At 42.6% G+C, this 22,945-nt stretch overlaps 1 protein-coding gene across 1 annotated transcript in view; it reads right to left on the reverse strand.

Annotated features, from left to right (window-relative positions):
- flt3 (fms related receptor tyrosine kinase 3) overlaps positions 1-22,945 on the reverse strand; it is a 96,138-nt gene that overhangs the window by 25,585 nt on the left and 47,608 nt on the right. The window contains exons 11-14 of the mRNA XM_070891319.1: positions 21,453-21,559; positions 18,832-18,934; positions 3,090-3,274; positions 1,202-1,299 (exon numbers count right to left, since the gene is read on the reverse strand). Of these exons, the coding sequence (XP_070747420.1) occupies positions 1,202-1,299; positions 3,090-3,274; positions 18,832-18,934; positions 21,453-21,559 (493 nt within the window). The remainder of the gene's footprint in view (positions 1-1,201; positions 1,300-3,089; positions 3,275-18,831; positions 18,935-21,452; positions 21,560-22,945) is intronic.

Genomic DNA, 22,945 nt, shown 5'->3' on the forward strand with positions numbered 1-22,945 from the left:
CGCGCTGATGGACACCGCCCTGATTCCGCGCCGCTACCACCTCCCAGCGCCCAAAAATGCTGGGAGGCAGTTTTTTTGTTTAAAGAGCGCAATTTCCCGCCTTCCGCTGGCCGGTTATAATTGAAATAATTCGAATTATCCGCCTTGAAACAGGTGGCGGACAATTTTGCCCCCTTTAACTTCAACCCACACCCTCCATCCCCGTCTCCAGCCCACCTGGTTTTTCATGTTAAAATTCCCCCCTACATTTGCCCATGGCTCCATTACAGGTACCAATTGGTTTCCCAGTATTAATCCTCTTATCTAAGTAGTTAGGAAGAATGAAAGGAGGAACATTGAAGGGATTCCAGGCAGCTCAGGCTGTGTGAGAGGTGCTTTATGTCCACTTGCCACAGAGAAGAATAGCGGGGCCCTTAGGGTAATTTAAACTTTTGGCAATAGTGTAAAATGAATAATATCAGATGGACTGCACGTTATACCCCTCTCCTGATTTTTACTCCCATTGAAATCAATGGAAATTAAAATCAGGAGAGTTGTACAATCAGGCTGATGTAACATTGCGCATTTTACAATATCGGCCAAAGTTAAGATTTCCCATTTGTGTCTTCACAGTAATTATTTTCTACAAGGGCAGGATAAGGAAACTGCAATTACATATCCCCCCACGCCGCCCCCCCCCCCCCCCCACAACCCCACTGCCACCTACAAACTCTATAGTCTCACTACTGCATCTCTTACTATAACCAAGGTACTAGAATTTCAAGGACCAGTGGGTATGATTAAAGTTAAAGGTATGCTGTCATAGTGCAGGAAAAAATAGTAAAATCTACATAGAAATATTACAGCAAAATATTCTCTGGAAGGGATGAAAGTACCATAATTTTTCATCATTAAAAAAATTGCTTTGAAGAGCACATTTAAACAGTTGATTTACACCTTATTTCCTTTCCCAGTTTTTGTATCAGCAATCACAAACCAATTGGCGCCGACTGAGACACACCCTGCATATCTCCCACAATCCTCTAGAACTGTTTGTCAACTAGATTTAAACTGTTTGCTCTGTGATCTGAGCAACCATTTCAGAGCTCATGCAGAAAAACAATCACTTGCAGAGTGAGCACAATTTTTGGCTTAGTGATATGATGTTCATAAAATATTAAATTCAGAGATACATTATTAATAAGCAATGGTGCTTATTTACCTTTTTATATTTGTAGAATATGAAAACTATTAACAGGAATGTAACAATAACAAAGATTCCAACTGTCATGTAGAAAATAGACTCCTGGATTTGTGTACCTGGAATAAAGAAAAGGGTATTTATATATGTGTGAAAATAACACAATGCAGTACCAACATTACTATTCCATGTGCATTCTATTACAGACTACTTACCCCTGCAACAAGAGCAACAACAATTTATATTTATACAGCGCCTTTAATGCAATAAAACGTCCCAAGGCACTTCACAGGAGTGTTATCAAAAACAAAATTGACACCAGCCATATAAGGAGATGTTAGTGGAGCGGTGGGGAGATTTACGGAGGGAATTCCAGAGCTTAGGACCTAGGTAGCAGACGGAATGACTGCCAATGGTTAAAATTGGAGATGTTCAAAAGGCTAGAATAGGTGACATGCAGAGGTCTAGGGGATTATGGGGCTGGAGGAGATTACAGAGGTAAGGAGGGGCAAGGTCATGGAGGGATTTGAAAACAAGGATGAGAATTATAAAATCGAGGCATTGCTTAATTGGGAGCCAATGTAGATCAGCAAGCACAGGGAGATGGATGAGCGGGACTTATTGCGAGTTAGCATACGGGCGGCAGAGTTTTGGATGACCTCACATTTATGGAGGTTAGAACGAGGGAGGTCAGCCAGGAATGCATTAGAATAGTCAAGTCTAGAGATGATAAACATGGATGAGGGTTTTGACAGCAGATAAGTTGAAGTAAGGATGGAGATGAACAATATTACGAAAGTGGAAATGGGCGGTTTTAGTGATAGAATGGATTTGAGGTAGGAAGCTCAATTTGTGATAAGGCACCAAGGTTGCGAACAGACTTGGTCAGCCGAAGACAGTTGTCGGGGGGAGAGATCGAATCAATGGAAAAAGGGAACCGAGTTTGTGGCGTGGAGCGAAGACAATGGCTTCAATCTTCCCGATATTTAATTGGAGGAAATTTCTACTAATTCAGTGCTGGATGTTGGACAAGCAGTCTGATAGCATAAAGATGGTGGATGGTTCGAGAGAGGTGGAGGATAGGTAGAACTGGGTATCATCAGGATACATGTGAAAACTCGCGTTGTGTTGCCGGATGATGTCACTGAAGAGCAGCATGTAGGTGAGAAATAAGAAGGGGCCCAAGGATAGATCCTTTAGGACACCAGAGGTGACAGTGCGGGATCAGGAAAATAAGCCATTGCAGGTGATTCCATCATTACGGCTGGAATGATAGGAATGAAACCAAGTGAGAGCAGTCCCATCCAGTGGTAGTGAAGCATGGAGCAGAATTTTGTGTTCAACCGTGTCAAAGGCTACAGATAGGTCCAGAAGGATGAGAAGGGATAGATTACCTTTGTCGCAGTCAATTAGGATGTCATTTGTGACCTTGGTAAGAGCTGTTTCAATACTGTGGCGGGGGAGGAAGCCTGATTGGAGGGAGTCAAGCAAGGAGTTCTAGGAAAGATGGCCATGGATTTGGAGGTGACAACACATTCAAGAACTTTGGAAAGGAAAGGGAGGTTGGAGATGGAGCGATATAGTTTGCAAGGACGGAGAGTCAAGGGTTGTTTTTTTCAGGAGAGGGGTGATGATGGCAGATTTGAAGGAAAAGGGGACAATATCTGAGGAGAGAGAACCATCAACAATATCCGTTAACATGGGAGCCAGGAAGGAAAGTTGGATGGTCAGCAATTTAGTCGGAGTAAGTTCGAGAGAGCAGGAAATCGGTCTTATTGACAAAATGAGCTTTGAAAAGACAAGAGGGGAGATAGAGAGATTAGAGAAATATGCAAATTTAGGGATGTATCATAATTAGTTCAGAATGTTACCATTAATATAGCTTCAAAACTTATACAAACGACATTACCTTTCTTTTCAAGATAGTATTTCTCGCAGTTTGAGCCTACGGCATTCTTCGCACAGCACCTTATGTAAAGCCCACCCACCATGTCGCTTGTGTCCAGTACACTTGTTATATTTTTGGACCCAAATTCTTTTCCATCTGACACCTCAGTCTGAATGCCCTCAGTAATATTTTCTTCTTTAACGCAGCTTAAATATAACAACAAAAACAGGCCAAGTAAAATATTTACGTTACTGAATCTTTCAGGTATCAAATAGTCTTAATCAAATTGTCGTTCATTTGAGTGCAGTGGACAGAAGACACCGATCAAATGTTTATTCTTGAAAACTTCGATTTTTATTTTGTTTGTTTCAGCTTTGTGTTAAAAGTCGTGAGAATATAGAAAAATTAGCCAAAATTAGAAGAATCGTGCTGTAGAGGTAACTTTGGGTTACAGTTGCAATTATTTGCTTTGGCCATTGATTAAAAAACAGGATAACGGTATCACAATACTTTTCATGATTGTAAGAATATTTAGAAAAATTACATCATTTTTTTCCGATTTCTTGGGGGGAAAATTGCGGTCTGAGGCTTCCTTCGCATGAACGCCTCCCACCCGAAAAAAACCTACAAAAGTACCTGGTGGTCCCAGAGGAACGTAAGATTCGCTGCGCAGCGCATGGGAAGATGTCTTTCAAGTACATATGTACAAGCTAGAGTCACGTGGGTCTGGACCACCAATCACTATGCAGTATTCTCATTAATAAAAATAGGAGCTCTGTTTGTACGGACTCCCATGACTGTCAATGAGAAAATCCCCGAAAACACCGAAACACAGCATAATAAATAAATAAAACACCTCACATAGTTAAAATGAATTGAAATTAAATGTAATTAAATATTGTAGAAAAAATAAATATTTTTTGGAATTTTTTAAGTGTGTTTTAATAGGGTTAAAAATAAACTTACCTTAATGGACAGGATTTTTAATATAAAAATGAGTGTTTAAATTTAATTTTTATATGTTTTAAAACTCTTACGCTGGTAAAAGTAAGCTATGCGCCTGCTTTTACCAGCCGTAAGAGTTTGAAGGACATTCGCTGGGCATGAGTTGGGCAAATAGCCCAATCTCTCCCATGCGGATATCCTTCTCCCAGGGATGCGGAGGATCTGTCAAGAGAAATCTTGACAGATCAGAAAAGCCGGTTTTCGATGCATTCGCATCACGATCCGAATATCGGCTTTTGCAAGGTTTCGCCGGACCTAGTGAGGCTGGAATTTTCTGCCCCTTGTTTACAATAGAGAAGAGTATCAATATATTTGGTCAAATCACATGGACAGTTTTAGAAGAACATAGGGGTAGAGTTTCCGCTTTGCACGCAAATGGTGTCGAAAATGCATTTTAAATTGCGCTGGTTGGGTTACAATTAAAGTCACCACTCAAATTTCCTACATTAAAACAGTAACTACACTCCAAAAGTACTTCATTGGCTATAAAGCACTTTGAGACATCTGGTGGTCATGAAAGGCACCATATAAATGCAAGTCTTTATTTAAAAAAATAATTCGCATAATCACAAACGTGAAATCTTCCATGAACCAGCACAATAATATAACATAATAATCTTTTCTTTTCATTAAAAAGTGACTTACTAAAGAAATAAAGGACAGTATCCAATTAAAAACAAGGGCATACAAAGTGGCCAAAACTAGTGGGAGGACAGAAGATTGGGTAGCTTTTAAAAGCCAGCAAAGAATGACTAAAAAAATGATTAAGAAAGGGAAGATAGACTATGAAAGTAAACTAGCACGAAATTTAAAAACAGATAGAAACATAGAAACATAGAAAATAGGTGCAGGAGCAGGCCATTCGGCCCGTCAAGCCTGCACCGCCATTCAATATGGTCATGGCTGATCATGCAACCTCAGTACCCCACCCTGCCTTCTCTCCATACCCCCCGATCCCTTTAGCCGTAAGGGCCACATCTAAATCCCTTTTGAATATGTCCAATGAACTGGACTCAACAACTTTCTGTGGCGGAGAATTCCGCAGGTTCACAACTCTCTGGGTGAAAATGATTCTCCTCATCTAGGTCCTATAAGGCTTACCTCATATCTTTAGACTGTGACCCCGGGTTCTGGACTTCCCCAACATCGGGAACATTCTTCCTGCATCTAACCTGTCCAGTTCCGTCAGAATTTTATAAGTTTCTAATGAGATTCCCTCTCATTCTTCTAAATTCCAGTGAGTATAAGCCTAGCCGATCCACTCTTTCCTCATATGTCAGTCCTGCCATCTCGGGAATTAGTCTGGTGAACCTTCGCTGCACTCCCTCAATAGCAAGCACGTTCTTCCTCAGATTAGGAGACCAAAACTACACACAATACTCAAGGTGTGGTCTCACCAAGGTCCTGTACAACTGCACTCCTGGCTCCTATACTCAAATCCCCTCGCTATGAAGGCCAGCATGCCATTTGCTTTCTTTACTGCCTGCTATATCTGCATGCCTACCTTCAATGACTGATGTACCATGACACCTCCCCTTTTACTAATCTGTCACCATTCAGATAATAATCTGCCTTCCTGTTTTTGCCACCAAAGTGGATAACCTCACACTTATCCACATTATACTGCATCTGCCATGCATTTGCCCATTCATCTAACCTGTCCAAGTCCCCCTGCAGCCACTTAGCATCCTCCTCACAGCTCACACCGCCACCCAGCTTAGCGTCATCTGCAAACTTGGAGATATTACACTCAATTCCTTCATCTAAATCATTGATGTATATTGTAAATAGCTGGGGTCCCAGCACTGAGCCCTGCGGCACCCCACTGGTCACTGCCTGCCATTCTGAAAAGGACCTGTTTATTTCAACTCACTGCTTCCTGTCTGCCAACCAGTTCTCTATCCAAGTCAACACATTACCCCCAATACCATATGCCTTAATTTTGCACACTAATCTCTTGTGTGGAACCTTGTCAAAAGCCTTTGGAAAGTCCAAATACACCACAACCACTGGTTCTCCCTTGTCCACGCGACTAGTTTCATCCTCAAAAAATCTAGATTTGTCAAGCATGATTTCCCTTTCATAAATTCATGCTGACTTGGACCGATCCTGTCACTGCTTTCCAAATGCGCTGCTATTACATCTTTAATAATTTTCCCCACCACCGATGTCAGGCTAACCTGTCTATAATTCCTTGTTTTCTCTCCCTTCTTTTTTAAAAAGTGGGGTTACATTAGCTACCCTCCAATCCATAGGGACTGAACCAGAGTCCATGGAATGTTGGAAAATGACCACGAAACCATCTACTATTTCTAGGGCCACTTCCTTAAGTACTCTGGGATGCAGACTATCAGGCCCTGGGGATTTATCGGCCTTCAGTCCCTTCAATTTCCCTAACACTATTTCCTGACTAATAAGGATTTCCCTCAGTTCCCCCTTCTCGCCAGACCCTCGGTCCCCTAGTATTTTCGGGAGGTTATTCATGTCTTCCTTAGTGAAGACACAACCAAAGTATTTGTTCAATTGGTCTGCCATGTCCTTGTTCCCCATTATAAATTCACCTGATTCTGACTGCAAGGGATCTACATTAGTCTTCACTAATCTTTTTTGTAATCTTTTCTTCACATATCTATAGAAGCTTTTGCAGTCAGTTTTTATGTTCCCTGCAAGTTTACTCTCAACTCTATTTCCCCCCTCCTAATTGAACCCTTAGTCCTCCTCTGCTGAATTCTAAATTTCTCCCAGTCCTCAGGTTTGCTGCTTTTTCTGGCCAATGTATGTGCTTCTTCCTTGGATTTAACACTTTCCCTAATTTCCTTTGTTACCCGCGTTTGAGCCAACTTCCCTTTTTTATTCTTATGTCACACAGGGATGTACAATTGTTGTAGTTCATCCATATGATATTTAACTGTCTGCCATTGCCTATCCACCATCAACCCTTTAAGTATCATTCTCCAGTCTATCCTAGCCAATTCACCAGAGACCATAGTCTCTGAACTAACTGTGTCACTCTCCATCTTAATGAAAAATTCTACCATATTATGGTCACTCTTCCCCAAAGATTGCGAATTAATCCTCTCTCGTTACACAAGACCCAGTCTAGGGTGGCCTGTTCTCTAGTTGGTTCCTCGACATAATGGTCTAGAAAACCATCCCTTATACACTCGAGGAAATCCTCCTCCACAGTATTGCTACCAGTTTGGTTAGCCCAATCAATATGTAGATTAAAGTCACCCATGATAACTACTGTACCCTTATTGCACGCGTCCCTAATTTCCTGTTTGATCCCATCCCCAACTCCCACTAACGTTTTCTGCCTTTTCGTGTTTCACAGCTCTACCCATATAGAGTCCACATCATCCATGCTAATGTCCTTCCTTACTATTGCATCAATCTCTTTAACCAGTAACGCTACCCCCACCTCCTTTTCCTTCCTGTCTGTCCTTCCTGAATATTGAATACCCCTGGATGTTGAGTTCCCAGCCTTGGTTACCCAAGAGTTTCTATAGGTATATAAAAAGGAAAAGAGTGACTACAGTAAATGTTGGTCCCTTAGAGGACAAGACTGGGGAATTAGTAATGGGGAACATGGAGATGGCAGAAACTCTGAACAAATATTTTGTATCAGTTTTTACGGTAGAGGACACTAACAATATCCCAACAGTGGATAGTCAAGGGGCTGTAGGGGAGGAGGAACTTAACACAATCACTAAGAAGGTGGTACTCAGTATGAAATGGGACTAAAGGCGGATAAAACCCCTGGGCGTGATGGCTTGCATCCTAAGGTCTTAAGAGAAGTAGCAGCAGGGATAGTGGATGCATTGGTTGTAATTTATCAAAATTCCCTGGATTCTGGGGAGGTCCCAGCAGATTAGAAAACTGCAAATGTAACGCCCCTATTTAAAAAATGAGGCAGAGAAAAAGCAGAAAACTATAGACCAGTTAGCCTAACATCTGTGGTTGGGAAAATGTTGGAGTCCATTATTAAAGAAGCAGTAGCAGGACATTTGGAAAAGCATAATTCAATCAAGCAGAGTCAGCATGGATTTATGAAAGAGAAATCATGTTTGACAAATTTGTTGGAGTTCTTTGAGGATGTCACGAACAGGGTGGATAAAGGGGAACCAGTGGATCTGGACTTCCAGAAGGCATTTGACAAGGTGCCACATAAAAGATTACTGCACAAGATAAAAGTTCATGGGTTCGGGGTAATATATTAGCATGGATAGAGGATTGGCTAACTAACAGAAAGCAGAGAGTTGGGGTAAATGGTTAATTCTCAGGTTGGCAATCAGTAACTAGTGGGGTGCCGCAGGAATCAGTGCTGGGACCCCAACTATTTACAGTCTATATTAATAACTTTGATGAAGGGACCGAGTGTATAGTAGCCAAGTTTGCTGACGATACAAAGATGGGAGGAAAAGCAATGCGTGAGGAGGACACAAAAATCTGCAAAAGGACATAGACAGGCTAAGTGAGTGAGCAAAAATTTGGCAGACAGAGTATAATGTTGGAAAGTGTGAGATTATGTACTTTGGCAGAACAAATCAAAGAGCAAGTTATTATTTAAATGGAGAAAAATTGCAAAGTGCTGCAGTACAGCGGGACCTGGGGGTATTTGTGCATGAAACACAAAAGGTTAGTATGCAGGTACAGCAATGATCAGGAAGGCCAATGGAATCTTGGCCTTTATTTCAAAGGGGATAGAGTATAAAAGCAAGGAGGTCTTGCTACAGTTATACAGGGTATTGGTGAGGCCACACCTGGAATACTGCGTACAGTTTTGGTTTCCATATTTAAGAAAGGATATACTTGCTTTGGAGGCAGTTCAGAGAAGGTTTACTAGGTTGATTCCGGAGATGAGGGAGTTGACTTATGAGGAAAGGTTGAGTAGGTTTGGCCTCTACTCATTGGAATTCAGAAGAATGAGTGGTGATCTTATCGAAATATATGAGGGGGCTTGACAAGGTGAATGCAAAGAGGATGATTCCACTGATAGGGAAGACTAGAACTAGGGGGCATAATCTTAGAATGGGGACCGCCCATTTAAAACTGAGACGAGGAGGAATTTCTTCTCTCAGAGGGTTGTGAATCTGTAGAATTTGCTGCCTCAGAGAGCTGTGGAAGCTGGGTGATTGAATAAATTTAAGACAGAGATAGACAGTTTCTTAACCGATAAGGGAATAAGGGGTTGTGGGGAGCGGGCAGGGAAATGGACCTGAGTCCATTGTCGGATCAGCCATGATCATATTAAATGGCGGAGCAGACTCGAGGGGCCATATGGCATACTCCTGCTCCTATTTCTTATATACTTATGTTCTTATGTTCTTCTTCCATTTTAGGTCCATCCAGTCTGTCCCATATAATAGTGATGCCTTGTGTAGCAAATATATTCACACCCCACCTCACCAGAGACTAGCCCAGGTGATCTCCTGTGAGAGGAGAAAAACAAGAAAAACTGAGGCCAACTTGGGGAAAAAAATCTGGGAACTTCCTCTCCAAAGCAAATGTACATTTCTCAGATAAAACTGAGGGTCGGTTTAAAAATCAAACCCAAATGTTTTAACAAGTAGATTTGTAGGGTAAAGAACATCAAAAAAGAATATTTCACCAGGGTAAAGCAACAAACCATCAAGAGCATAGGGCCAAGTTTACAATACAGTTGAGAATAACTAAAGTTACTATTAGGAATGCTAAAGAAAAGGATTGTGGATGGTAGTAGCAATAGTAACGCTTTATCCAATTATGTCAGGAGACAAAACAGGGATAAGATTCAACTTGGCAGGGGCGTAAACAAACGGTAGTGGATTGGCCATCCATTAAATACTGCACTCAATTTTACTTCCCATTGACTTGGAAAGGAAAAGTGGGCAGGGTGTATACGGACGGCTAATCAGCTACCATCCATTTCGCACACCCACAGAAGTTGAATTTTACTCCTAATGTGATTAAAGGCTACTTCGGTCCCTTGATAGACTGCAGGGCAGGTTAGTTTGCTGACCAATATAGCGTTGAAGTGCTAAATGGATACTTTCCATATGTTTTTACTGTTGGAAATGACTTGACGGTGTCAATGGTTACAAATAAGGGTCTTCCTAAAGTCAATTCCAGAGGTAAATGCAAAAATATTTTTGGCTAGAATTAAAGCACTTGGAATTGATTGGGCTGCTGCACCAGAAACATTTATCCCAGAGTGTTGATAAGTGGCAAGTAACATTCACGCCACACAAGTACCAGGCAATGACTTTCTCCAAAAAGCGAGAGTCTCACCACCGCCCCTTGATATTCAACGGCATTACCATTGCCAAGTTCCCCCACCATCAACATCCTGGGGGTCACCACTGACCAGAAACTTAACTGGACCAGCCAGATAAATACTGTGGCTACAAGAGCAGGTCAGAGGCTGGGTATTCTGTGGCGAGTGTCTCACCTCCTGACTCCCCAAAGCCTTTTACAGCAAGTAATCAGGAAGGCAAATGGAATGTTGTCCTTTATTGCAAGAGGGGTAGAGTATAAAAGCGGAGAAGTCCTGCTACAACTGTACAGGGTATTGGTGAGACCACACCTAGAGTACTGCGTACAGTTTTGGTCTCCATATTTAAGGAAGGATATTGCATTGGAGGCTGTTCAGAGAAGGTCCATTAGGTTGATTCCGGAGATGAGGGGGTTGACTTATGAGGATAGATTGAGTAGGTTGGGCCTATACACATTGGAGTTCAGAAGAATGAGAGATGATCTTATTGAAACTTACAAGATAATGAGGGGGCTCGACAAGGTGGATGCAGAGAGGATATTTCCACTCAGAGGGGAATCTAAAACTAGGGTACATATTCTTAGAACAAGGGGCCGCCCATTTAAAACTGAGATGAGGAGAAATTTCTTCTCTCAGAGGGTTGTAAATCTATGGAATTCTCTGCCCCAGAGAGCTGTCAAGGCTGGGTCATTAAATATATTTAAGGTGGAGATAGACAAATTTTTGAGCAATAAAGGAGTAAACGGTTATGGGGAGTGGGCAGGGAAGTGGAGCTGAGTCCATGGTTAGATCAGCCATGATCTTACTGAATGGCGGAGCAGGCTCAAAGGGCCAAATGTCCTACTCCTGCTCTTATTTCTTATATTCTTATGTTCCTATGTTCTTTCCACCATCTACAAGGCACAAGTCAGGAATGTGATGGAATTCTCTCCATTTGCCCAGATGAGTGTGGCTCCAACAATACTCAAGAAGCTCGATACCATCCAGGACAAAGCAGGCCGCTTGATTGGTACTCCATCCACCACCTTAAACATTCACTCCTTCTACCACTGGCGCATTGTGGCTGCAGTGTGTACCATCTACAAGATGCACTGTAGCAACTCACCAAGGCTTCTTTGACAGCACCTTTCAAACCCGCGACCTTTACCACCTAGAAGGATAAGGGCAGCAGGCGCATGGGAACACCATCATCTCCAAGTTCCCCTTCAAGTCACACACCATCCTGACTTGGAAATATATTGCCATTCCTTCATTGTCAAAATCCTGGAACTGCCTCCCTAGCTGCTCTACGGGAGTATCTTCACCATGCTGACTGCAGCGATTCAAAAGGAGGTTCAGTACCACCTTCTGAGAAATTAGGGATGGGCAATAAATACTGGCCTTGCCAGCGACGCCCACATCCCAGGAACGAATAACAACAACAAAAATTACTGCCAAACAACCTCTCTGGCACTGAAAATTAACTTTTACAACCTTCAGCTTTTAATTATTGTTGGACGCCATTCATTCGTCACTGAGAGCAAAATCCATCACTGTATTTAAATGTACAAGACTTTTCTTGCCCTCTTTTGGAGTATTATGCCCAGTTCGGTCCACATATTTGGCAGGGGATATCGTGGCCCTGGATATGGTACAGAAAAGGGCAAACAAAAAGAAAGCCAGTCTTAGGGCTCTTAGCTATCAAGATAGGCACCAGGGGTTGACATTATTTTTAACAGAGAAATGCAGACCCAGGAGAGATAATTTTAAAATAATGAAGAAAATAGATTCTATCTAGTTGGATAGGCTATTTAAGATTAATAGGGTTGAAAGAACTAGAGAATATGATCATATGATTCGAGCAGCGCGAGTCCGGGGTGCGTGCTGAGGCTTATAAAAGGCCCAACGCCGGAGGAGGAGCGGCAGTTCGAGCAGTGCGAGTCCGGGATGCATGGAGAGGCCTATAAAAGGCGTGCTTGTGCAGCTGCAGCGGGGAGAGAAGGCAAAAAAGTAGAAATAAATCGAAAGGTGACGTCACAGCCAAGGGGGTAAGTGATTGGCTGTTGATTGGTAAGTAGTTTTTCTTTTTCTTTTCTATTTCAGTAAGTAACCTTTAGCATTGTTGTTGCCAAATTAAGTTAATCTAGGGGTTAAGTCATGGCAGGAGAGCTCGGACACGTGTTATGCTCCTCCTGTACCATGTGGGAAATGACTACATGGGCGGGAAGTGTATCCGCCTCCAGCTTCTGACGAAGTGCATTGCGGAACTGGAGCTGCGGGTGGATTCACTCTGGAGCATGCACGATGCTGAGAATGATGTGAATAGCACATTTAGTGAGTTGGTCTTACCGCAGGTAAAGGGTACACAGCCAGATAGTGAATGGAAGACCAACAGGAAGAGCAGTGCAAGCAAGGTAGTGCAGGGGTCCCCTGCGGTCATCCCCCTGCAAAACAGATACACCGCTTTGGGTACTCATCAGGGGAGAGCAGCAGCAGCCAGGTTCATGGCACCGTGGCTGGCTCTGCTGCACAGGAGGGCAGAAAAAAGAGTGGGAGAGCAATAGTGGTAGGGGATTCGATTGTAAGGGGAATAGATAGACGTTTCTGCGGCTGCAACCGAGACTCCAGGATGGTATGTTGCCTCTCTGGTGCAAGGATCAAGGATGTCTCAGAGCGGGTGCAGGGCATTCTGAAAAGGGAGGGTGAACAGCCAGTTGTCCTGTTGCATGTAGGTACCAACGATATAGGTAAAAAACGGGATGAGGTCCTACAAGACGAATTTAGGGAGCCAGCAGTTAAATTAAAAAGTAGGACCTCAAAAGTAGTAATCTCAGGATTACTACCAGTGCCACGTGCTAGTCAGAGTAGAAATCGCAGGGTAGCTCAGATGAATACGTGGCTTGAGCAGTGGTGCAGAAAGGAGGGATTCAAATTCCTGGGACATTGGAACCGGTTCTGGGGGAGGTGGGACCAGTACAAACCAGATGGTCTGTACCTGGGCAGGACCAGAACCAATGTCCAAGGGGGAGTGTTTGCTAGTGCTGTTTGGGAGGAGTTAAACTAATATGGCAGGGGGATGGGAACCTATAAAGGGAGACAGAGGGGAATAAAATGGAGACAGAAACAAAAGATAGAAAAGAGAATGGTAAAAGTGGAGGGCAGAGAAACCCAAGGCAAAAAACAAAAAGAGCCACTTTACAGCAGAATTCTAAAGGGTCAAAGTGTGTTGAAAAGACAAGCCTGAAGGCTCTGTGCCTCAATGCGAGGAGTATTCAGAATAAGGTGGACGAATTAACTGCGCAGATAGCAGTTAACGGGTATGATGTAATTGGCATCACGGAGACATGGCTCCAGGGTGACCAAGGCTGGGAACTCAACATCCAGGGGTATTCAGCATTTAGGAAGGATAGACAGAAAGGAAAAGGAAGCGGGGTGGCATTGCTGGTTAAAGAGGAAATTAATGCAATTGTAAGGAAGGACATTAGCTTGGATGATGTGGAATCGGTATGGGTGGAGCTACGGAATACCAAAGGGCAGAAAATGCTAGTGGGAGTTGCGCACAGGCCACCAAATAGTAGTAGTGAGGTTGGGGACAGCATCAAAAAAGAAATGAGGGACGTGTGCAATAAAGGTACAGCAGTAATCATGGGCGACTTTAATCTACATATTGATTGGGCTAACCTAACTGGTAGCAATGCGGTGGAAGAGGATTTCCTGGAGTGTATTAGGGATGGTTTTCTCGACCAATATGTCGAGGAACCAACCAGAGAGCTGGCCAGCCTAGACTGGGTGATATGTAATAAGAAGGGACTAATTAGCAATCTTGTTGTGCGAGGCCCCTTGGGGAAGAGTGACCATAATATGGTAGAATTCTTTATTAAGATGGAGAATGACAAAGTTAATTCAGAAACTAGGGTCCTGAACTTAAGGAAAGGTAACTTTGATGGTATGAGGCGCGAATTGGCTAGATTAGACTGGCAAATGATACTTAAAGGGTTGACGGTGGATAGGCAATGGCAAACCTTTAAAGATCACATGGATGAACTTCAGCAATTGTACATCCCTGTCTGGAGTAAAAATAAAACATGGAAGGTGGCTCAGCCGTGGCTAACAAGGGAAATTAAGGATAGTGTTAAATCCAAGGAAGAGGCATACAAATTAGCCAGAAAAAGTAGCAAGCTGGAGGACTGGGAGAAATTTAGAATACAGCAGAGGAGGACAAAGGGTTTACTTAAGAAGGGGAAAATAGAGTACGAGAGGAAGCTTGCCAGAAACATAAAAAATGACTGCAAAAGCTTCTATAGATATGTGAAGAAAAAAAGATTAGTGAAGACAAATGTTGGTCCCTTGCAGTCAGATTCGGGTGAATTTATAATGGGGAACAAAGAAATGGTAGACCAATTGAACCAGTACTTTGGTTCTGTCTTCACAAAGGAAGACATAAATAACCTTCCCGATGTACTAGGGGTCCAAAGGTCTAGTGAGAAGGAGGAACTGAAGGATATCCTTATTAGGCGGGAAATTGTGTTAGGGAAATTGACGGGATTAAAGGCCGATAAATCCCCAGGGCCTTATAGTCTACATCCCAGAGTACTTAAGGAAGTGGCCCTAGAAATAGTGGATGCATTGGTGATAATTTTCCAACAGTCTATCGACTCTGGATCAGTTCCTATGGACTGGAGGGTTGCTAATGTAACACCACTTTTTAAAAAAGGAGGGAGAGACAAAACGGATAATTATAGACCGGTTAGCCTGACATCAGGAGTGGGGGAAATGTTGGAATCAATCATTAAGGATGAAATAGCAGCACATTTGGAAAGCAGTGATAGGATAGGTCTAAGTCAGCATGGATTTATGAAGGGGAAATCATGCTTGAAAAATCTTCTGGAATTTTTTGAGGATTTGACTAGTAGAGTAGACAGGGGAGAACCAGTGGACGTGGTGTATTTGGACTTTCAAAAGGCTTTTGACAAGGTCCCACACAAGAGATTGGTGTGCAAAATGAAAGCACATGGTATTGGGGGTAATGTACTGACGTGGATAGAGAACTGGTTGGCAGACAGGAAGCAGAGAGTCGGGATTAACGGATCCTTTTCAGAATGGCAGGCAGTGACTAGTGGAGTGCCGCAGGGCTCAGTGCTGGGACCCCAGCTCTTTACAGTATATATTAATGATTTGGATGATAGAATTGAGTGTAATATCTCCAAGTTTGCAGATGACACTAAACTGGATGGCGGTGTGAGCTATGAGGAGGATGCTAAGAGGCTGCAGGGTGATTTGGACAGGTTAGGCGAGTGGGTAAATACATGGCAGATGCAGTATAATGTGGATAAATGTGAGGTTATCCACTTTGGGGGCAAAAACACGAAGGCAGAATATTATCTGAATGGCGGCAGATTAGGAAAAGGGGAGGTGCAGCGAGACCTGGGTGTCATGATTCATCAGTCATTGAAGGTTGGCTTGCAGGTGCAGTAAGCGGTGAAGAAGGCAAATGGTACGTTGGCCTTCATAGTAAGGAGATTTGAGTATAGGAGCAGGGAATTCTTACTGCAGTTGTACAGTGCCTTGGTGAGGCCCCACCTGGAATATTGTGTTCAGTTTTGGTCTCCTAATCTGAGGAAGGATGTTCTTGCTATTGAGGGAGTGCAGCGGAGGTTCACCAGACTGATTCCTGGGATGGCAGGAAAGACATATGTTGAAAGACTGGATCGACTGGGCCTATATTCACTGGCGTTTAGAAGGATGAGAGGGGATCTCTTGAAACATATAAAATTCTGACAGGACTGGACAGGTTAGATGCAGGAAGAATGTTCCCGATGTTGGGGAAGTCCAGAATCAGGGGACATAGTCTTAGGATAAGGGGTAGCCATTTAGGACTGAGATGAGGAGGAACTTCTTCACTCAGAGAGTTGTTAAAGTTCATTGGATATATTCAAGAGGGAGTTAGATATGGCCCTTGCGGCTAAAGGGATCAAGGGGTATGGAGAGAAAGCAGGAAATGGGTACTGAAGGAATGATCAGCCATGATCTTATTGGAATGGTGGTGCAGGCTTGAAGGGCCGGATGGCCTACTCCTGCACCTATTTTCTATGTTTCTATATAATACATAAGCAAAGAGTTAGGTTAGATGCTCGGCAGTATTTGTTTCACAGAGAGTCTTCACCCTCTGGAATGGATTGCCAAAAAGATACTCAGGAATTACTGTAGACTTCTGGAGCATGCTTAAGAGGTCAGAGAAGAATTTCCCAGAGTTTGATGCTAAATTGGCTAGAATTTTTTACTCAGAGTTTTTGCTTCTTATAGAAGATTGTGTGATTGATTGAGTGGGGGTGTGGTGGGGGGTGGGGAAGTGGGTCCAAAAGGGGGAGATGAGATCAATAGTACACAAGGATGCACCTTCTGAATGGGGCAGGCTTCGTGGACCAGATGATCTTTTCTCATCCTTATTCACAGTCCTTGTCATCAGACACAAACCAGATTGGAGTTCAAAGGAGTAGTGTGGCTCAATACACAAATACTCCATTCCTTGAAGGGTTAGAAAAATCTAGGGAAAGTACTTTTTGTTCAACGTACTCTCCTGTTTTGTAGAAGAGAATATGAAACTCAGGACATTTTTGATGAATGTTTATTTTAAAAATGTCAAATATCTTACCTGCATGGAGATTCTCAAGTCAGGTCTCTCTCCCTGCTAAACTGCTTCATGACATCATTAATGGGCAGAATCATTCTGGAGTGCATCATCAAATGGCTCAATTGACAACAGTGGGAAATCCTTGGGGCCGAAATTACCCCTCCCGATAAGGCCTCTGGCCGCCTGAAAGCAGCAGCCATGGGGCGGAATAGATTGGCCGGCGACTCTCCGCAGTGGCCTTCCCGAAAATGGCTCTTGGAAAATATCCCTTTTGCATAATTGCCCCACGGGAGTGGTGCCGCCACCAGTCGGTGCCCCCGACAGCTTTTTCTGTCGGTGCACTTCTTATTGGTCGGCGGCGCGGCCGTCTTTAAAGGGGAGGTGGCGCTGCCAGTGACGCCATTATATTTGTAATTGTCGGCCAACTGCCAGGTCGGCCCGACAATTTTTCCCCCGGGTTCAGTCGGGCCACCAACAGGCAGCCTGGCACCCCCTCTTAGGTGCCAGGCCGCTAGCCCGGCTGAAACCCTCCCTGATGGTCCAGTGTTTGTCACTGAAATGGCTGCAGAGTTCGCAGCAGCTCTCCCCTTTAACTGAAGGAGAGAGAAGTTGTGATGCGTCAGCACGGCGCTGATGACTGATCGGGGCGGCGGAACCACAACCGCCCCTCAACCACCACGACTTCCACCCCGAGCCATAAAAAAACAACAACGTGTCAAATATCAACGGCCCATGCGGCGAAAAAAACTTCAAAAAACAGAGGATGCGGCCCGTTTCGGGCAGAGGCCAATTTCTATCCCCGTGACTTCAAAATAACCTTAAATTTGTTCTGAAGCCTCTGGATTCCAGAAAATGAAAAGATTTGTAGAGTTTTTTTTTAAACATCTGTTAAAATTCTATTGAAAATTCTATTGAGTCTTTTACAGGTGGTTTAGAGTTGTAATTTTTTTCATGAAAATAGCAATCAATATGCTTAACATACAAAGTTACAGATGTTCTAATAAAGAACACTCGTTTACAGTGACTGAATATTCAAATTACATTTTTATTACATGGATTATATGATTTTTACCACTGTTTTAAAGATCATATTCTGCAATTTTATCCATTTTTTCATGAAAACAGAAAAAACAGTGGCCTTGCTGATAAGCAATTGTAATCAGATAAAATGAAATTCCCTCTGGGCACAGAACTACATACACACACACACAAATTTTGGCTTTTGGTTGTTTATTTAGTGCCCCTGTTTATTGGTACTATCTATGGTCAGTTTTTGGTCTTGAGTGCAATGATGCACATAGGCAATACAAGTGTTGACAGGTTTATGTCATACACTTGGTACTCCTCTCTGCTCCAACTGACCGTAGGAATTTTGCTTTGCCGGCTCATATTTGAGAGAGACTGATTCTAAATTGTGAGTGCTGAAGTGGTATGCACTGGTTGCCCCAAACTTACTTGTTGGACAAACAAAAGTCCTGTTTATATTGATGTAGGAGCCCAACCACTGACCCTTAATTAAAATGTTGTCCGTTAATTTATTCCAAAATTAAAAGTTGAGGACCAGACCATTATCCACTGTGAGTGTCCCATGCCTTGTATACATTTCACTTTGATGGTTATGACAATACCCAAATTGCAAAATATTACAACAATTGGATTGTTTCATTAATGGGGTAGATATCTGATTTACACACATTGACACACAAAAACACATTTGTGCTCCCAAAATCTGTGGTTGTGTTTGTGTTGGGTAAGTCAGATGCAAAGCCCTTTAAAAGCTGTGGCCGGTTTACACAGAGTAAATGGGTCCGGAACTTCTTTTGTTCCTAGTCAACGGGACAACTTTCACTCTATTACTTTAATAGTGTAATCTTGTTGCTTGTTTCTTTACTTACAGTTTTTCATTGCATTTTGTCCAAGTCACTCTGGCTAAAGGATGGCTTTCAGCCATGCATGAAATATGATTTTTTGTCGGCGAAAGCTCTAGAGACGGTTTTGCTGTAGAAAGTGCAGTTTACAAATTTAGTGGAATGTCCCATTTGTGACCATATGTAGAGGTTATCAGGTTCATCTGAACTACTACAGTAACAAAAAAATCAATGTCACAGATATAATTGCTAGTCTGCATATTTCTACTAGTTGAATACAGATATGATAGTTTCCTAATTGCAATGTATGTACAGGTTGTTTAGAAGTGAATAACATAAAAATGGCCTATTGAATATAAGTTGTCATTAGCCTAGAAATTCAATTGTGCTCGAAAATGGGCATGCATCTGTTCACGTGGTCACAGGAACCACGTTAAGTTGTTGCTGCCAGCTCATTATAATGATGCAGGGATGCAGAATTAATCGCATGGCGAGTAAGGCATTGGGGCTGACCAATTTCACAAAAGGCTCCTGCAACAAGTGCAGGGCCCTTATTTAAATATGATAACAAGGCTTTTTAAATGATTCCGGCGCTCGCCCTGGATACCTACAGAGGAGCCCTGTCCAGTATGGAGGGCGGCACACTTCCGGCGCAGACTGAGTGCATGCACGCCACCTGCCATATTGGATTCTTCGGGGCCAATTTTACACATGTAAAATGAGCGCAGAGTGATTGAATTTCTAGGTCTTTCTGTCTGAATCTTTAAAGTTACAATTGCTGCACTGATGTTTGACAGATACTACAATGGATGCACTTAAAAATGTTAACATTTTCAAAAGAAAGTAAGAAACTACAGTCATTGATCATTATTTTCTTCACAATATGTTTTGAAGGTTAACAAGATGAGTATCATAGTCTGGTGGATAATGGCACAGTAGTGTACTAAACCATAGATAATCCTCACTCTGCTGAGTTAGCTCATCTCAGTCAGTGCAGCACTTGCAGCATCATAATTAGCCCCAACGCAACTGCAGGGGAAATCAGCAAGTGTTCCTACTCCTGATTGTTATCCAGTGACTCCAGCTGGAGAGTGCACATGTATGGAAATTGAATAAGGACAGGATTGAGCTTGTCTGCAATGTCCTCCATGACAGAATAACCAGTTCACTCACACTTGAAGAATGGCCATCTGACCAAGGTACCAGAGGGCAATAGCTCAACAAAGATCAGCATGTTCAGAAGAAAACAGACTCACAAAAAGATCAACACAATAATGCCTCACCGTTGTCAATGGCCAAAGGCCTGGCAATTTCTTAGACATAAGCATTGAGTGCACATTCTACACCAAAAAAACTGAGAGAGTTTAATAGGGTCAAGAGGAAAATTCTATGTTCTAGAGTTAATTTTATTTCAGGCTTTTAGCATTCTAATTCCATAATTTATTTTTATGAATATTAGGTAACCAACTGCACCATCCTTCTTCTCAAAGTAACAACCACAACTTGCATTTACATATTGCCTTAAAGTAGTGAAACGTCCCAAGGCACTTCACAGTATTATACAATAAAAATTTGACACCGAACTGCATAAATAGAAATTAGCGCAGGTGACGAGGTATGTTTTAAGGAGCATCTTAACGATGAAAGAGAGGTCGAGTGGCAGAGAGGTTGAGACAAGAAGTTGGGGCCTAAGCAATAGAAGGCACAGCCACCAATGGTTGAGCAATTATAATTAAGGATGCTCAGGAGGGCAGAATTAGAGGAGCGCAGACATCTCAGGGGGTTGTGGAGCTGGAGGAGATTACATTTTTAGTGGAGGGGTGAGGCCATGTAGGGATTTGAAAATAAGGATGAGAATTTTGAAATCGAGCCGTTGCTTAACCGGAAGCCAATGTAGGTCAGCGAGCACAAGGGTGATGGGTGAGCGGGATTTGGTGCGAGTTACGACACGGGCAGCTGAGTTTTGGATCACCTCTAGTTTACATAGAGTGGAATATGGGAGGCCAGCTAGGAGTGCATTGGAATAGTCAAGTCTAAAGGAAACATGAGGGTTTCAGCAGCGGATGAGCTGAGGCAAGGATGGAGACGGGCGATGTTACGGGGGGGTGGAAATAGGCGGTCTTAGATATGATGCGGATATGTGGTTGAAAGCTCATTTCAGGGTCAAAAATGACATCAAGGTTGCAAGCAGTCTGGTTCAACCTCAGACAGGAGCTGAGGAGAGGGATGGAGTCAGTGTCTAGGAAACAGAGTTTGTGATGGAGACCGAAAACAATGGCTTCGGTCTTCCCAATATTCAATTGGAGAAAATTTCTGCTCATCCAGAACTGGTTGTATGACAAGCAGTCTGACAATTTAGAGACCGTGGAGGGGTCGAGAGAAGTGGTAGTGAGGTACAGCTGGGTGTCATCAGCATACATGTGGAAACTGATGCTGTGTTTCCGGATGATGTCACCAAGGGGCAACATGTAGCTGAGAAATAGGAGGGGGCCAAGGATAGATCCTTGGGGGACATCAGAGGTAACGATGCGGGGGTGGGAAGAGAAACCGTTGCAGTTGATTCTCTGGCTACGATTAAATAGATAAGAAATTCAAACTAAATGTACACCTGGCACTTTAATAACAAATTTAACTATAACTTGACTTACTCTTTATATATAAAGTAACAAATGTCTGAAATTCTGCTGCCTCATTTTCTGCAAAGAATTCATAGATTCCTGGTTTATGTCCATGCTCGCAAAATGATGCAGAAAAACTGGGAACCAGTAGAAAGAATGAGAATGACAATATTATGTAATATACAAGCAACATATCCTTAGCAGAAAACAATCTTCAAACAAAACATTTAAAGCAAATTATCAATTATTAATTACTAAATACAATTCTTAAACTGAAATTAGTATGAGAGATTCTTTGATCTTACAAGGAACATTTTAGAATTTCTGCTTTCTTCTGCATCATTCATGTTGGTCTTAAAATAAACTCTGAGGTTGCAGGGTGGCCAAGACTGGGAATTAAACATACAGGGGTGTCTGACAATTTGGAAGGATAGACAAGAAGGGAAAGGAGGTGGGGTAGCTCTGTTAATAAAGGATGATATCAGGGCAATTGTGAGAGATGATATTGGCTCGAATAAGCAAAATGTTGAATCATTGTGGGTGGAGATTAGAGATAGTAAGGAGAAAAAGTCACTGGTGGGCGTAGTTTATAGGCCCCCAAATAATAACTTCACGGTGGGGCGGACAATAATCAAGGGAATAATAGAGGCATGTGAAAAAGGAACGGCAGTAATCATGGGGGATTTTAACCTACATATCGATTGGTCAAATCAAATCGCACGGGGTAGCCTTGAGGAGAAATTCATAGAATGCATACGGGATTGTTTCTTAGAACAGTATGTTACAGAACCTACAAGGGAGCAAGCGATCTTAGATCTGGTCCTGTGTAATGAGACAGGAATAATAAACGATCTCCTAGTAAAAGATCCTCTCGCAATGAGTGATCACAGTATGGTTGAATTTGTAATACAGATTGAGGGTGAGGAAGTAGTGTCTCAAACAAGCGTACTATGCTTAAACAAAGGGGACTACAGTGGGATGAGGGCAGAGTTAGCTAAAGTAGACTGGAAACACAGACTAAACGGTGGCACATTTGAGGAACATTGGAGGATTTTTAAGGAGCTCTTTCATAATGCTCAACAAAAATATATTCCAGTGAAAAAGAAGGGCGGTAAGAGAAGGGATAACCAGCCGTGGATAACCAAGGAAATAAAGGAGAGTATCAAATTAAAAACCAATGCGTATAAGGTGGCCAAGGTTAGTGGGAAACTAGAAGATTGGGAAAATTTTAAACGACAGCAAAGAGTGACTAAGAAAGCAATAAAGAAATGAAAGATAGATTATGAAAGTAAACTTGCGCAAAACATAAAAACAGCTTTTACCGATATATAAAACGGAAGAGAGTGACGAAAGTAAATGTTGGTCCCTTAGAAGATGAGAAGGGGGATTTAATAATGGGAAATGTGGAAATGGCTGAGACCTTAAACAATTATTTTGCTTCGGTCTTCACAGTGGAAGACACAAAAACCATGCCAAAAATTGCTGGTCGCGGGAATGTGGGAAGGGAGGACCTTGAGACAATC

This window comes from Pristiophorus japonicus, chromosome 10 (assembly GCF_044704955.1).
Source record: "Pristiophorus japonicus isolate sPriJap1 chromosome 10, sPriJap1.hap1, whole genome shotgun sequence".
Lineage (NCBI taxonomy): Eukaryota > Metazoa > Chordata > Chondrichthyes > Pristiophoridae > Pristiophorus > Pristiophorus japonicus.